The 14,966-nt window shown below is 52.9% G+C and overlaps 1 protein-coding gene across 6 annotated transcripts in view; it reads right to left on the bottom strand.

Moving 5' to 3' along the window:
• AFAP1 (actin filament associated protein 1) overlaps nt 1-14,966 on the bottom strand; it is a 135,056-nt gene that overhangs the window by 60,153 nt on the left and 59,937 nt on the right. For all 6 annotated transcript variants that reach the window (XM_047718780.1, XM_047718777.1, XM_047718775.1 and 3 more), the window contains 2 exons: nt 13,821-13,918; nt 3,561-3,669 (listed from right to left, as the gene is read on the bottom strand). In XM_047718780.1, the coding sequence (XP_047574736.1) occupies nt 3,561-3,669; nt 13,821-13,918 (207 nt within the window). The remainder of the gene's footprint in view (nt 1-3,560; nt 3,670-13,820; nt 13,919-14,966) is intronic.

Raw genomic sequence — 14,966 nt, 5'->3', positions numbered from 1 at the left:
AAAGCCTCAGATTTTCAGTCAGGTACATAGCACGGTCTGTTACACGGATGTTGGGCGGCCTCTCTCCCCAGACTTCCTGTCCAAAGGGACTCCCAAACAAGTCGCCAGGGCATGGATGGACCTCCTCTTGGCAGGATTAGTCTGACTCCTGACCCTTCTCAGTGGCCTGCCTGCACACGACACTGTTCCCTGGGGTGTCAGCCAGCCACCAGGACTGGACCACCACCATCATGGGGGTGGGACAGCAGGGACGCTCATTGGAAAAGATCACTGAAGAAAATTTGCCTTCCCTGCCGCAAAGCTCCTGCCCAAAGCACCAGCCACAGTCTTGCAGAATGCCCTATTCACCAGCCTGGCACCCCGCAGCACAGCTTCCGACCAGGGAACTCACGTTACAGCAAATGGAAGTCCACACCATGGGTCTGTGCTCGGGACAGTCACAGGTCTCACGTGTCCCCATCACCGAAGCAGCTAACCCAGCAGACCAGTGTAATGCCTTCTGAATATTCAGTTCCAGGACCAGCTTGACTGGCCACCCCTGGGAGACTGGGGATGCTATCTTTCAGGATACCTTCGAGTAGATCCTGCTCTGCCCCACTGGGGCTCTTTCCCCCAGATCCGGGGCTCACAGATCTGGGAACCCAGGGCTGAAAATGGCAGTGGCTCCCCTCATTGTTACCCCAGAGACCCCATGGACAACATTTCTGCCTCAAGCCCCCAAGTCTTAGTTTCTAAGGGCAGAATGTTCCCTCCAAAGGACACAGTCATTGCTCTGTTAGCCTGGAAGTGGGGTCAACAGGCAAAGAGGGCATTAGCGGCAGACCAGTCACGGCCACACCGGTGGGGGGAGGAGGTCCCTGGGGGGGCTCTCAGTACTCCTGCGCCCCGTGAGTGAGAGCTATCCAATGTAGCCAGACCTTCCAGGAAGGATGGGGGTATAGCTCAGGGGTAGAGCATTTGACTGCAGACCTTCCAGGAAGGAAAGACGAGTTACCTCACCGGGTGATCGACCAAGTGGCTTGCCAAGGGCAACGAGAGCCTGAAGGAAGCTGTTGGTATGCGGTATGACCATTGACTGGTTGTAGAAATGAGGGCCAGGCTGGTGACGCAGCAGTCTTTTTGTCCTGACGCCGATATGACATGTGTAGAAACAAGTTCCCCTCCCCACCCCATTCCCCACCATCCCTGGCAGCTGGCCAGGGACCTCCACACTGAAGCCACAGGCTCTCCAAGGGGAGAGAGTGGGTGTCACCCCAAAGTCGATAAAGGGACTTTGTGTCCCCTGGGGCAGTTAGGGAGTTTTCCATGAGGCCGACAACAGTAGAATCATGTTCACCTGCGCTGTCATTCTGCTCTTGGTCTTAGCTGGAAATTCAGTGTTCTTAAGAGAAGCAAGCTCGGTCACCAAATGGGCACAGGAGAAACGGTGGTGGCTTTATACCAAGGCAGCACAGCACGGCTGGAGTTACCTTCCCCAGTTCCCTTCCTTGGGTGGTTCTGGGTTAGGGCTGGCTGCCAGCGAGGTCTGAGAGCAGCCCGGAAACTGGGAGGGAAACGGGGCAGCTCACACCCACCGTCGCTGGTCAGCGCTCTGCTGGGCCCACAGCCCCTGCAGGTCCCCTCCCTGGTCATCCGAGGCCTGGCCAAGCTCCGCGTTGCCTCCCCATTGCCAGGCCTTCTCCACTGACTTTTCCACCAGTGTCAATGGCTGTATCAGGTCTTCCTATCATAGACCCTTTATTCCTCTGCTAGAACTACACCGGACACAGGGTTCAACAGAGCTGCCACTGAGTCCCAAGCAGGAAGGCAGCTCCCTGCACTGCTCCTCGGCAGGAAGGTGAGGCCCTCGACGTCCACTGCTCACCCCTCGATACCTGACTGAGGGAGCCTCGGTACTCTGTCCCTGCGGCCGCGCCGCCCCGAGCCTGCGTCCTTCTGTTACCCCTTCTTCTGGACCTCATTCCACAAAAGCTGCCTACCCGTCGGCTGCTACGGGATGGCCTCTCTGAAGAAGGGGACAGAACACAGCACTGAGGTGAGGCTTCTCAGATGGAAAATGGCCTCAGGCCCTCCAAGCCAAAGGAAATACTCTGTTTCCAGCCTTGCAAGTGTATTGGTGGGAGGGGGACAGACGGTGGGAGCAGGCTAGAGCCCCATAGTCCCGGCGCTGGCAAATACCCTCGTGGAAAAGCTTGTTTTCCCGGATGCGCTGCTGAGAAGGAAAGGAAGCCAGTGAGGTTCTGCATTACACGGAGAGCCGCTTCAAGTTCTGGGTTTTCTGATTCATCTCCTGACTTCTGAAATGGTGGCCACGTAGAAATGACCTGAGTGCATTTTCCGTGGATGTTTTTTAAATAACAGAGAAACTAGAACAACTTGACTTAGAGGCCTTGAAACCCAGCATGTTTTAACCCCCTCCAGAACCTGTCCCTTTCCCTCTCTGAACATGACCACTACAGAGGCTGAGCAGACTGGCTCCTGTCCTTGAGGGGCTCCTGTCCGGCTCGCATGCAGAAATCACGTGCAGGGAGGCTCTCCAGGGACGCTCTAGGACAGCGGGCTGCAGTGTCTCTGTCTGTCAGCCACCGGGGAAGACGGAGGCAGAGACATCAGGCAACAGGAGGACGGCCCCAGGAACTGGTGTGCACTTCCATCAGAAGACAGGATAGATAACCACGAGTTAATGTGCCCAAAGCCTCGTGACTAAAACGAGCAAATCTTGGGGCGCCTGTGTGGCTCAGTGGGTTAAAGCCTCTGCCTTTGGCTCAGATCATGATCTCAGGGTCCTGGGATAGAGCCCCACATTGGGCTCTCTGTTCAGTGGGGAGCCTGCTTCCCCCTCTCTCTTTGCTTGCCTCTCTGCCTACTTGTGATCTCTGTCAAATAAATAAATAAAATCTTTAAAAAAAATTAAAAATAAAACGAGAAATCCCCGACTTTCTGTTTTCTCTTTTATGAGAAAAACAAGGTTCCCTCATCCACGGGGATGAGGACACCATACCTCCACTGCATTCGGACACAGCTCCTAGCCTGACAGAGCATTGAGTGGGGGAATGAAGCCAGTGACCCCAAACCAAACCACAGAGGTGCTTGTGAGGGAAGACCAGAGCTGGGCCAGGACAACTCCAGCTCAGCAGGAAGGTTCTAGAAGAACCTATATGAAAGCAAGAAGAGACGGACAGGTGATTTTGTACCCAGGCTCCTTCAGCCTCCTCAGCACAAGGAAAGCAGGCGTGGGGCCACAAGGGGCACCACAAACACACGCCATGCAAGTCTCTGCCTTGTGACCAAAGAGGACACATTTCACTGAGACCCAGACCCAGAGCAACAAGGTCTCACCGGCGTGAATCAGAGAAAGACGACCATCTGAGTTTCCAAATGCACTGTAGGCTTTCAAAGCCCTGTCTCAGTTTACCCTTTGGGATCAATACTGCCCAAGCTCCACATGCCCCCGGTGTTTGGTACCGCCCAGACCCCCTTCCACACCCCAGGAGCAGGCCATGCTTCCCACAGTCCCACACTTCCAGAGGCTGGCGGGGGCCAGGCACCCCAACACTCACTTGACGTGATGTATTCTGGAGCTTTCCCTGGGCTCAGTGGCACGGCTTCCTCGTAGTAACCTTCCGGGAGAGAGGATGTCGGGAGCGGTGGCGGCCCACTGTCAGGTGGCTGAGGAGAAGAAGGAAGAAGCCACGGAGATCAGAGCCATGACTATAAAATTCTGTAACTTGGACTAGAATGTGCTGACCAGCATTAGCCATGTTCCTTTGTCAAGTCCACGGCAAAAGAGAGCACTGAGCAGAGAGCTTCTGAGTTCGGTTCCTGACTGGCCTCCTCTGCTTCCTCGTCCACATCCACCATCAGCCCAGCCGGGGTCACACACCACTCAGTCTACACTCAAGCAGCCTTGAGCATCGCAGCATGGCCTGCTTCAGGGGCAGGGGCTAACTCACAGCCCTCTCTCGGGCCCCACCCAGAGCTGAGATGGGGGTCTCCCTCCTCCGTCCCCCCACCCTGCTGACCCTCCCGCATCCCCTGGGCCCACACCCCTGCATGGGGCCTCTGGGGCACGGGAACTGTCTGGATTCCCTGGTACTCATCACTGTGTCCCACCAGGTGAGCAGCGGCTGGATAAAGGAAAGTGGCTTGCCCACCATCTCACCACGCTCCCAACACGGGTGCACTACTCCTTAAAAGAAGCTTGTGTCGAGAAGGAATCTGCTTGTAGCAGAAACCAAGCACGTCACGGCTTCCTCTCAGACTGTGGGACTGATGCTCTGGTTTGAAAGCCACGACGTGGGAACACAAGAGTCGGCAGGACTGTCCAAATGTGAAGCCCCCCTCTGCTCATGTGCTCCCAACGACTAGTGCGCGCTGACCCCTCTTCCCAGGGATATCTCAGAGCCTGCTGCTCCTGTCACTCACCAGCCCCTGCCGCAACAGCAGGGTTAGATGGGAAGGGTGAGGAAAGCCAGCATTTGGCAAGTGCCGGCTATGTGCCTGCTGCTGTACCAGGTGCTTCTACGATGGCAACAGGTGGTGTCAGGCACACCCCTCATCGCAGGCCTCAGCTTACCTCCTACGTCACGACACAGAGTGGGCTCGGGGGCCACAACAGCCTCCTTGACATCGGGGGCTGGTAAATCACTGAGCAGGCTTCTTCCGCAGCAGGTCTGGCCACTAAAGCCCTCTTTCTGTTCATAGACAGTCCCTTCCTTTCGTAACGAGCTCACACAACCTATATACTCTACACACCCTGGACGGCATCACCGAGCACGGAACAGAACAGCAAGCCCAAATTGAAGATCTACCAAGTTAAGTTTCTAAGCAGAACGCTGTTCCGAAGGAACCAGAAGGATTTACACCCATATAAACTCTCTAGGATGGGAAACAGCTTAATTCTGAATCCAAGAAGCCCTTTGTGAGTGACTAATCACCCTCTGGGCATCCAACCCACTCCTTCCTCCTGCCAGATGAAGGGTCATTTACACAATTTTCCTCCATCTGCTAGAGCCCAGTTATCTCCCCTCCAGCCCCAGGCCTGGGGCCCCGGGCTAAATAACCCCTGGCCCCACGCGCACGCCTCCTGCAAGGCTGCCTTCCCTACTGTCGTCATTCTGTGGTCATGCGCTGGACGGTCCCCAGCGCCTCCCTAACCTCCCCAAGAGGCAGGGCTTAAAAACGGAACCTGATCCACGGTGCTCAGCCCCAGGCGAGGTCTGAACAGCAGACCGTGCCCGGGTTAAAATCTCTGCTTGTTGCTTTTGGAAAAGAGCTGCTCGATTCACTGGGTGTCTTTATTCATGAAACAGAGAGTGTTTCAACTTCCTCTTGGTATGCTGAAACAGTGGAATGATTCATGTCCTGGGAAAGCATCACGAACAGCTGAGTCGGACAAATGCTTGTGAAACAGCACAGACTCCCTTCCTAGGGCCACGAGATGGGCGAAGTATACCAGCTGAGGCTGCTGGAGGCCTAGCTCATGGCCCTCTCAGCTGTCTCTCAGACCCTGCGGGCGGCCGTGTGTGTGCGGCAGCTTTTCAACGGCTCTGCCTTAGATCCAATCATTCTGCTTCTGGAAACACATGCTGAGAGGTCAACTGGTCAGGCAGGCAAAAACGTACACAGATGTTCAATAGAAGATTGTTTAGCAAAATCTGAAAGCCACCTAAATCTTCACCTGGAGAAGACGGCGTGTGGACACCTTCATGTGCAGGCGTTGGAAAGGACAGTGCTTACGTGTTCAAGTAGTTTCCGTGAAAACCCTCCACCAGACACTGTTAAGTGGGAAGAAACAGGTACCCTAGGAGCCCTTGACATAACTGTGTGTGTTGAGGCTCAAAGACAGGAGGTCATCCAGCAAAACGCTATAAGAGGTTGTGTATCTCTATGGCTTGGCTCTCCTGCACAAAACGTGTCATTTCTAAAATTTAAAAATTTATCATTTTTAAAAACAGAAAAAAAACCATTTTTGCTTTGAAGTAATGCCCCTCAAAAATGAATTCTTTTAAGATTTTATTTTTATTTATTTGCCAGAGATAGCATATGTGCACAAGCAGGGGGGCAGCAGGCAGAGGGAGAGGGAGAAGCCCCCCAATGGGGGGGGGGCTCGATTCCAGGACCCTGGGATCATGACCTGAGCCGAAGGCAGGCACTTAACCGACAGAGCCACCCAAGAATCCCTCAAAAACAAATTCTTATAGAGGAACACCCTCTCTCTCCAAAGGGACCCATACTCCTCTCCCAAATACCACTTACCCATGAAATTCTGGGTTTCAGACACTCAAGTAGAGGAATTATGGCTTGTTAAGGGCAAGTCGGGGCGGGGGGGGGGGCAGGATAAAAAAAGGTCCCCGAACTGTTAGTACCATTTCTTTCAAAGGAGAAACTTCCTTCAGAGCCTTTGCGATAGGTAGGAATTCACTGAAATCACCATCAACAGGAGTTTTTTTTTTTTTTTTTAAAGATTTTATTTATTTATTTATTTGACAGATCACAAGCAGGCAGAGAGGCAGGCAGAGAGAGAGGAGGAAGCAGGCTCCCTGCTGAGCAGAGAGCCCGATGCGGGGCTCGATCTCAGGACTCTGAGATCACGACCTGAGCCGAAGGCAGCGGCTTAACCCACTGAGCCACCCAGGCACCCCAACAGGAGTTTTTTAAAAGTACAAAAACATGGAAGACAGATTTCCAAAAGGGGTCATGGAAAACCCGAGAAAGCAGAGCATGGGCAGGAAGCGTGAGCGCAGCACGAAAAAGCGAAGCTCGAATCCCCACACCGACCCGGGGCCAGAGCGACCTCCCCGTAACTCTGGGCCCCAGCGTCCTCACTGGAAATGAGGGTGCTTCTGACGCCCAGCCCTGTGCCGAGATTCTGATGCTGCAGTTCTTAACAAGTCGCAGGTCAGCAGGCTACGCCAACTTGACCAGTCACAAGACCTTCATGAGAGCTGATGTCGGGGACTCGTTGAACGGTAATGACATGATGGCCACTGGCTGGGGCAAGGGGCTGCGGTGTCCCTCTACTGATGACACCACGCACTAGCGTGGCACCCCTCCTGCTGGATCGCGTGCCTCCCCTCAGCACCAGAAGACAGCGAGTCTGTGCACGGACCCTGACTGCCATCCTGCCCCCATCACCTGTTTCCTGCGCTGGTTCCCACAAATCACTCCAACCACATAGCCTCGGAGGAGACTAGAGAAGAAACGTGAGAGACTGTCCTCCTGAGGAAGGGCTGCTGGTGGCTCGGCCGTGCTCCAGACATGAGAGATGGGAGCAGCCCAGTGCCAGGCACTAGGCAAGGTCAAGTACACTGGAATGCTTCTCTGACAGATTAGGCTGTCAGTGGCAATAACTCTACTTTAGGGAAGCTTCTCCTCCCAGGGGTCCGTGTCTCACTAGAGAAGCCCATACCTACAACTGGGTAGGAACACAACCTATAGGCTGGCTTGGCCATAACTGAATTCCCAACTTTTGGGGGAAAAAAAGCCCATTAGAATTTGCCTTTGCTGATTTAAGGAGAAGCCTGACATTTTCCCATTGCTAATAATAAATTTTTTTCCCATTGCTAATAATAAATGCTATGTTTATATAATTATATGGCAGAGACATAGTTATCATTGTTATCGTGACTATTTGAGCACTCGAACAATGATTCCTAATGTTTCCGGTTTGCCTGCATGTGGCAGATGCTGCCCTGGGATGCTTTAGAGAAATTTTTCTCCTGCTCAGAATTAACACTGAGATGTTGGCAGTTTGATAGATCTTACAAAGGAGGGAACAGAAGCCCAGGAGGTGAGCGGCCCCGACAGGTTCCCACGTGCGCATGTGTGATGGGCTGACCACAGGAGGAGCCGGAAGTCTGCCCGAGTGGCCTGGGCGCAGAGCTGGAGCCTGGGGAACGGCACGCACTGCATTTCTGTGTCATGACGGGACTGTGCTGCCCCTGCTCTACCCACTCCAGAAGGGAGCCAGCCAGCCCCCTGAGCCCACTGGGTCTAACCCGCATGCTTGTGTGTCCTCCACCATCATTCCCTCCTGCTCTTCAGGAAAGCAAGCATTCCTCGTGCCCCATGCTCTTCACGGCTCCCTCTCTGTCGCCACGGGCATCTGTTCCTCCACCGCCCCCTCCTCCCCCAGCCATCACTCAGCCTCTGCACCAGAATCACCAATAAACAAAGAGCCCTGATTCTAGCAGAGGAAAGTATCAGCCCAGGATCGAATCACTTTCGGACCTGAATTCTGCGTAGACAGTGGGTACCGGACTGTTGTGCCTACATGGACAGAACTCCATTAAGAATAACATAATCAGAATCCAGAGAATCAGAGCTCAGGGTCCAGATCTGTTCCATCACTGACACAGAGACTTCAGAAGCTCGGCGGGCCCCCATTTGTGAGTCCGAACCTCCTCTGTGGCCAGGCCTTGTTAGGGAGGTGTCCATGTCTCTGGGTGAGCCTCATGAGTGGAGCAACAGAATTTTACAGTCTCCACTGCAAAAGAGGTTCAGTCCTAAATAGCACGAATCCTGAGCACTTTTCCTGGCAAAATAAAAGTTTTTATCCAAATTATGCCTTGCTCCATTCCTCTCACTACTCAACTTGCATTCTACAGGGCATGTGCATCAAGAGAAGGCAGTGAACCGCATTGTCAAGCTCCCTCTGGCTTCGTTCATGCACACGGAATGGAGCCCCATGGGGCTGGGTCATCTCCCGCCTCCATCAGCAGGAAGGCAGCTGCCAGGAAGGCCAACAGCCCAATGGGAGTGTCCACAGGAGACGTATCTGGAGTGCAGCCACAGATTAAATCTTTAAAAGATGCCGCAGGAATTACCCAAGAGACTGAACTCCTCAGAAAGAAGAGGAAAAAAAAAAAAGAACAAATGATTCATGTTCACTCAGAGGATCGCCATCTGATTCCACCAGGACACAAACGGTTTTCTTGTCTTAAAAATTGGGCTTTTGTCTCAACTTTGCAACTGGGACAATGCTTGATTTTGTCATATCATCTCGAATAACCCCATAAGCTCATCTATCAGACAGAACGCGGTTGCCGTGAACGTGCTTTAGAAGGTCTCGGTCAGGGGGCGCCTGGGTGGCTCAGTGGGTTAAGCCTCTGCCTTCGGCTCAGGTCGTGATCCCAGGGTCCTGGGATCGAGCCCCGCATCAGGCTCTCTGCTCAGCAGGGAGCCTGCTTCCTCCTCTCTCTCTGCCTGCCTCTCTGCCTACTTGTGATCTCTCTCTGTCAAATAAATAAATAAAATCTTAAAAAAAAAAAAGAAGGTCTTGGTCAGGCAGTGTGCGAGGGCAGGAGTGGGCAGACGGCACGTTCACAGTTCCAGGGACAGAGGCAGGAAGCAGAGTGGATGCGGGTGGTGGGATGGGGGGTAGTGCTCATGGGGACGGAGTTCCAACGGGGGAAGATGGAAAAGGTCTGGAGACGGGGGTGGAGATGTCTGCACAACACTCTGAAAGCTCTTGCCGCCACCCAACGGGACAGCCGGCAGTGGTTAAAATGGTAAAGCTTATATCATGAATATCTTACCACAATTAAAAAAAAACCTTCATTATTATCTGCTGACATAAGAAACGATCACATTTATGTAATAAACTCTGGCCCTATACTATCAAAGAGCTTAGTTGCTCTCCCACACCCCATCTGAACACCGTGTAACGCCCTGCCACTAAATGATCGAATAAAAGTATTGCTACGTGCCTCGATGGGGTAGCATGCCGATGTGGAATCCCAGAAGGGGTCCCATTGCTCCCTTCACTCAACCACAAAGATCTGAGAGACTCCTGATCGGGGTTCTGTGCTGTTCTGAGAAGAGGGGGAAGGAGGAGGCATGACAGGTGCTGTGGGCATCTGGGCCCCTGGGAAACGGCTGCCTGAGTGTGGGCACTGGCCAGCAGGAACATCCACACAGACGGGATCCATTTCCCAGGGAGGCAGCCGCCACTCACACATGCTCCACACCCATGCTCTACACAGAGAATAGCAGCAGGATGGCCGCGCACTCTCAGTGGGAAACAAAATGAACCATTCCCAGGCAGGCTCTGATGAAACACATGCGTATCTGGGCCTAGTCCAGTCTCCCGTCGGAAAGTGAGGGAGCTCAACCAGACGGTCCAACATGTCGCGTAGCCCGCCCGGTTTCCAGGATTTGGGAGAAGTTGTGAACACACACACAGCATCCCCTGCCGCACGTTCCCATGGACACTTGAGTAAGATCTGCTGGCCTCGCTGAAGGGCCACCGGGTCTCCTGGGACACCCTCGGCTGTCACCACATTCACTCCCAGGCCCGGACAGAGAAAAAACAGTCTAACGTGCTCTCCGCACATGGAGGCATCATCAACGTTACAAGACAGACGTTTGGACGTGCTCCCCGCCCTTGACAAGAGGTCGGTCATTTTCCACCGCACAACTCGAGGAATCCAAGGAAGCATAGAAACAAACACCATCTCCAACAGGTGAACATTTAGTTTAATTAAAAGAATGTGAAAATGAGGTCCCGCTATTAGATCTGAGGATGTAGAGCCTCAGCTACCAAGAGGAACAGATCTCAGGGATCCCTCGGGGAAGAGGAATGGAAGAAGATGGTTAGGGGTGGTTGCATGAAGCCCTGCTGGGCACCGAAAGGGATAAAAAGCTCAAAGATAACTCATCTTCTAGAGTCTGCAACGCCAATTCGAGTGAGAAACGGCAGCCTGCGTTCTGTCGTGTGCCACAGATGAGGCAACAGGGAAGAGCGGTTCAAATGGAGAAGGCCTGCTGGGAGTGTCGTTCATCTTCCATCCTTCTGCCATTATCAGCGGTGTTGCTGGGACATCCCACGGGGCCCTCATGACTGGCCCCTGCAGCCTCGTGGGCAGACCCTGCCCGAATTCCAGCCCCCAGCACCCAGAGCCCCATGCCCCACTCCAGGCAGCCCGTGTCTTCCTTCGTGGGCCCTCCATGCCTGGCCATGCCATCTCCAGCCCAGCACACGCAAATTCACCTGAAAGTTAACCTGCGGACAGATGACCGAGCGGCCCCAGCCAATCTGCCAGCAGCAAAGTGAATCTACCCAATGTCCACCTTACTTGCTGAATAACGAATTCAGTGAAAACTCTCAAATACAGTAGAAGCATCATCACCAGTCTCTGCTTCCCTGACTTGCAAAAGGGACAGATGTTCTTTGTTTCCTCTGCAGAGAGCCCTGATGGATGTCCACAAACTGTTAAACATTCACGATCCACGAAAGGCTCCCCTCCTGAGTGCCCCTCACAGAGTCCCCCGAGCTGAGCTAGTCATTTACCAAGGCTCAGCCTCATTCTGTAAATGCTTGTACTCACTACTATAGTTACTTCCATTAACTTGATTAGCTATTACATAAATAAACCAGCGAAATAATGAGTGCAAAAGGAGAGGTGATAAATCCCCGAGATGACCCTCTTTAGAAAGCTTCAGCCAAGGGGCACCTGGCTGGCTCACTGGGTAGAGCGTGTGACTCTTCATCTCGGTGTTGTGAGTATCAAGCCCCATGTGGAATATAGAAATTACATAAAAATAAAATATGAAAAAAAATAGAAAAGAGGGGCACCTGGGTGACTCAGTTGGTTAAGTGTCTGCCTATGGCTCAGGTCATGATCCCGGGGTTCTGGGATCAAGTCCCGCACTGGGCTCCCTGCTCAGTAGGGTCTGCTTCTCCTTCTCCCTCTGCCCCTCCTTCTTGCTCGTGAACTCTCTCTCCCTCAAATAGACAAAATCTTAAAAAGATTAAAAAGTTTAAAATGCTAATAATAAAACAACAAATAACACATGGAAAAACTGAAAGTCAATCAAGTCAATTCCCGTAACAAACAGGATGAGTTAAAAAAAGGAAAATAATGAAAAAGAACCTTATAAAGAGGAAAAAAATATAACAAATAACGTTAAGATAAAAACAGCACACAAAAATTCTGCATTCAGTATACTCTCAATTGCAGAAAGATTAAATGTATAAAACAACAGATAAACAGTGAAGGTCTCCTATTCCTCATCCCCAGCCTTTCAAGCCTAGTGTGCCCGAGGCACTCCCAGCACATCTCCACGTAGACTGGAGGTCCATGGCCTGGCCCCGGCTCTGCACAGGTGAAGGAAGTTGGTGGCTCTCCCAGCAAGAAGGAAACAGAGATGGCTTTTATGCCTTTCAGGGCTTCTCCCCAGTTTTCTATGGTGATCTTGTTGAAAATGCAGCACTTATGGCCCCATGCAGCCCTAGTAGTGCGGAAAGTTCCTTTCAGCAGATCCCTGGGGACTTGGGGACCGTCAAAGCTGGAGAGGCCCTGCTCTGCTCCACAGCAGCCCATTCTCGCACAGGACACAGAGCCACAAGGCCCCGGCTCTAAGCTCTCAAGGTCTTCCCGGTTATCCCGTCGCACGGGCACCACTGGAACAGTCTCTTGGGAACTTTGGCGTCTGCAGCCAGAGACACTGTGGACATCAGGCACCGTCATTCAAGGACGTGGCAGAGCTGGTGCTGGCGACGGCTATGCTCGGTGTCCCGCCGCCTCCCTGGACCCCAGCTCAGGGGCAGGCTGCCAGTTCCTGACACAACCTTTCCTGATCTGCAGGCTGGGCCTGCCTTGGCTTTGCGGCCACACCGCCCAAGTAGTATTATGGAGAAACGGCTGCATTTGAACCCAAAGAACCATGACAATTTCTGCCTTTTCCTGCCTAGCATCTGATCTTGAACAAATCACATATATTCATGGATCATAAATTTCCTTGTCTGGAAACTGGGTGTGTGTACTCTTCACATGGACAGGCTCTCTGAGTTCAAGCCGTGAGGATTCAGTGAAATTACAAGGGAAAAAGTAATGAGTGCGGTGTGTAATACGCGGTAGTGACCTGTGAGCACTAATGTCTTCTGTCCCCCTCTAAAATGGTAATTAACAGGCATCTCTGGACATCAGCCACTGTGCTGCAGTGCAGGGAGAGCCAGGGGTAAATGGAACCCAGGCTGGCTCTCCTGCAGTCTTTGTCCCGGTGGTGAGATGAAGAAATGACTCATACAGGGGATGCCTGGGGGGCTCAGTTGGTGAAGCGTCTGCCTTCAGCTCAGGTCGCGAACCGGGGTCCTGGGATGGAGCCCCACATTGGGCTCCCTGATCAGCGGGGAGCCTGCTTCTCCTACTCCCTCTGCCCCCTGACCCTGCGCTTGCTAGTTCTCTCTCTCTCCCTCTCTCATGTGGTGCTCTCTCTCTAATAAATAAATCTTTTAAAAAAATGACTTATGCAGAAAGCAAACGTTACAAAGAGAACTGCCAAGTCACTGAGTTTGTTCTGATTCTGAATGAAAGTCAAATTTTCCTGAGGAAGCAAATGAGCCAACAGCCAAAGGCAGGAGAAGCTGAACAGCACACGTGAACATCCCAAAACCGCAAAGGCGGTGAAGAACTCACATAAAATACGCATTCCTGGAATGCACACATCTGTTTTATCCCAGAAGGAACAGAACAATGAAGATTAAAGATGTCGACTACAGTATTCAAATCCAGAGTCAGCCCAGAGAAAGGGTCAAGTCCCCACGTTCTACACCACTGTCGTGCCTGCTAAAGCCTCTGATCGAAAAAGAAAAGCTCTGACTTGAGAACAGATTTCTGTGAATCCGTAGCTCCAGCCATTTCCAAGGAGACACCAGCCTCCCGCTTGGCTGGTACCAGCAGCCCTAGAAACCCACCCAAAGGAGAGTCTCTGGCAAGGCAAGGCCTCCTTTCCTCCAGATCTGGGCTGTTACCACCTGCCAGAGCCCCGAGTGGCTCAGGGGCCCAGCGGCTGCAATGGCAGGACTGCGAACTCACCAGCCACGGCTGGGGGATCTCTGGCAAAGGCATCTGGGGAGGTGCTGGCAGGCTGTTGGGGGTCTCTTGTCTCTGAGCATGGTCCTTCACGTCGAAACCTGGAAACATCGACCAAAACCAGAGAAGGTGAGGAGGAGGAAGGTGCAGACAGTGTCCCTGGCTGCTGCCCCTCCCTTGGCCCCACTGTGAACGCTGGGCAAACATCTGTCTCCTTCAAGCCTCTACAACAATCCTGTTATTCTTCTCTAGGTGGGGGATCTGTGGCTGGGAAGAAGAAAAGAGGTTACAGAACTAATCAAAGCATTTGCAGGTGGAAACGGTGGAGCTGGCACTGAAGCCTGGGTTCCTCCAACGCCTCGCAAAGGTGAGCTGCTCGGCCTCAACTTCTGCTCAGGTCAGTACTTATCTGTGGACCCAGGCATGGGCGTGGCCCCAGGGAGCCTTATGTTTGTATCAGGAGCCCTCCTGAAGTCAGATACTGGGACACATGGGCGCCGTGTGTGTCCCGCTAGCTTAAGCTTGAGCTCTTGGCACAGCTGTGTTCAAGCTAGGAAGACAAGTTTATACCCAAGTGATTTAGGAAGCATGATGGGCTGAGTACTGTGGCAACAAAGGCAGGAAAGGAAGGAACCAGTTTAATCTGGGTGCGGGACTCCTTCCAGGCCAGCCACCCCCCACACCCCAGGAAGACCCACAAGGACCACCTCGCAAAAACAGTCACCTGTCCTGGGTCACGCAAGAGGCGCAGCCAGGGAATGGGCTAGGAAGGCACAGAGCCTGACCGCCAGAAAAACGGGGGGATTTCGGGCACAGAAGTGGGCACGGTAAAAAAGGAGAGAAGGAAAAAGAGGACAAATGGGAATTCTACCACGAAAAACATGCAGCAGACGGGCTCAAGGCTCATGAACTCAGAGGAGAATAAGTGAGTTGGAAAGCATCGGAAGGCATGTGTGGAGAGACAGAGGGTGGGAACCCAGTGAGCAGAGGAAGAGGACAAGGCACCAGGGAGAGCCAACACAACTCCTGAGGCCAGAGGCCTGAGCGCCGTGGCGCATTTGGACCAACGGTGGGTGATAGCCGAGCAAAGGGAAGGGGTGCCCCCTCTACTAATAGGAGCAACGGGAGAAAGGAACCATTGTGGTACCT

The sequence above is a fragment of the Lutra lutra genome, chromosome 2 (assembly GCF_902655055.1).
Source record: "Lutra lutra chromosome 2, mLutLut1.2, whole genome shotgun sequence".
Taxonomy (NCBI): Eukaryota; Metazoa; Chordata; class Mammalia; order Carnivora; family Mustelidae; genus Lutra; species Lutra lutra.
Note: the sequence above shows the minus strand (reverse complement) of the source record. Positions and strands in the feature narration are given on the sequence as shown.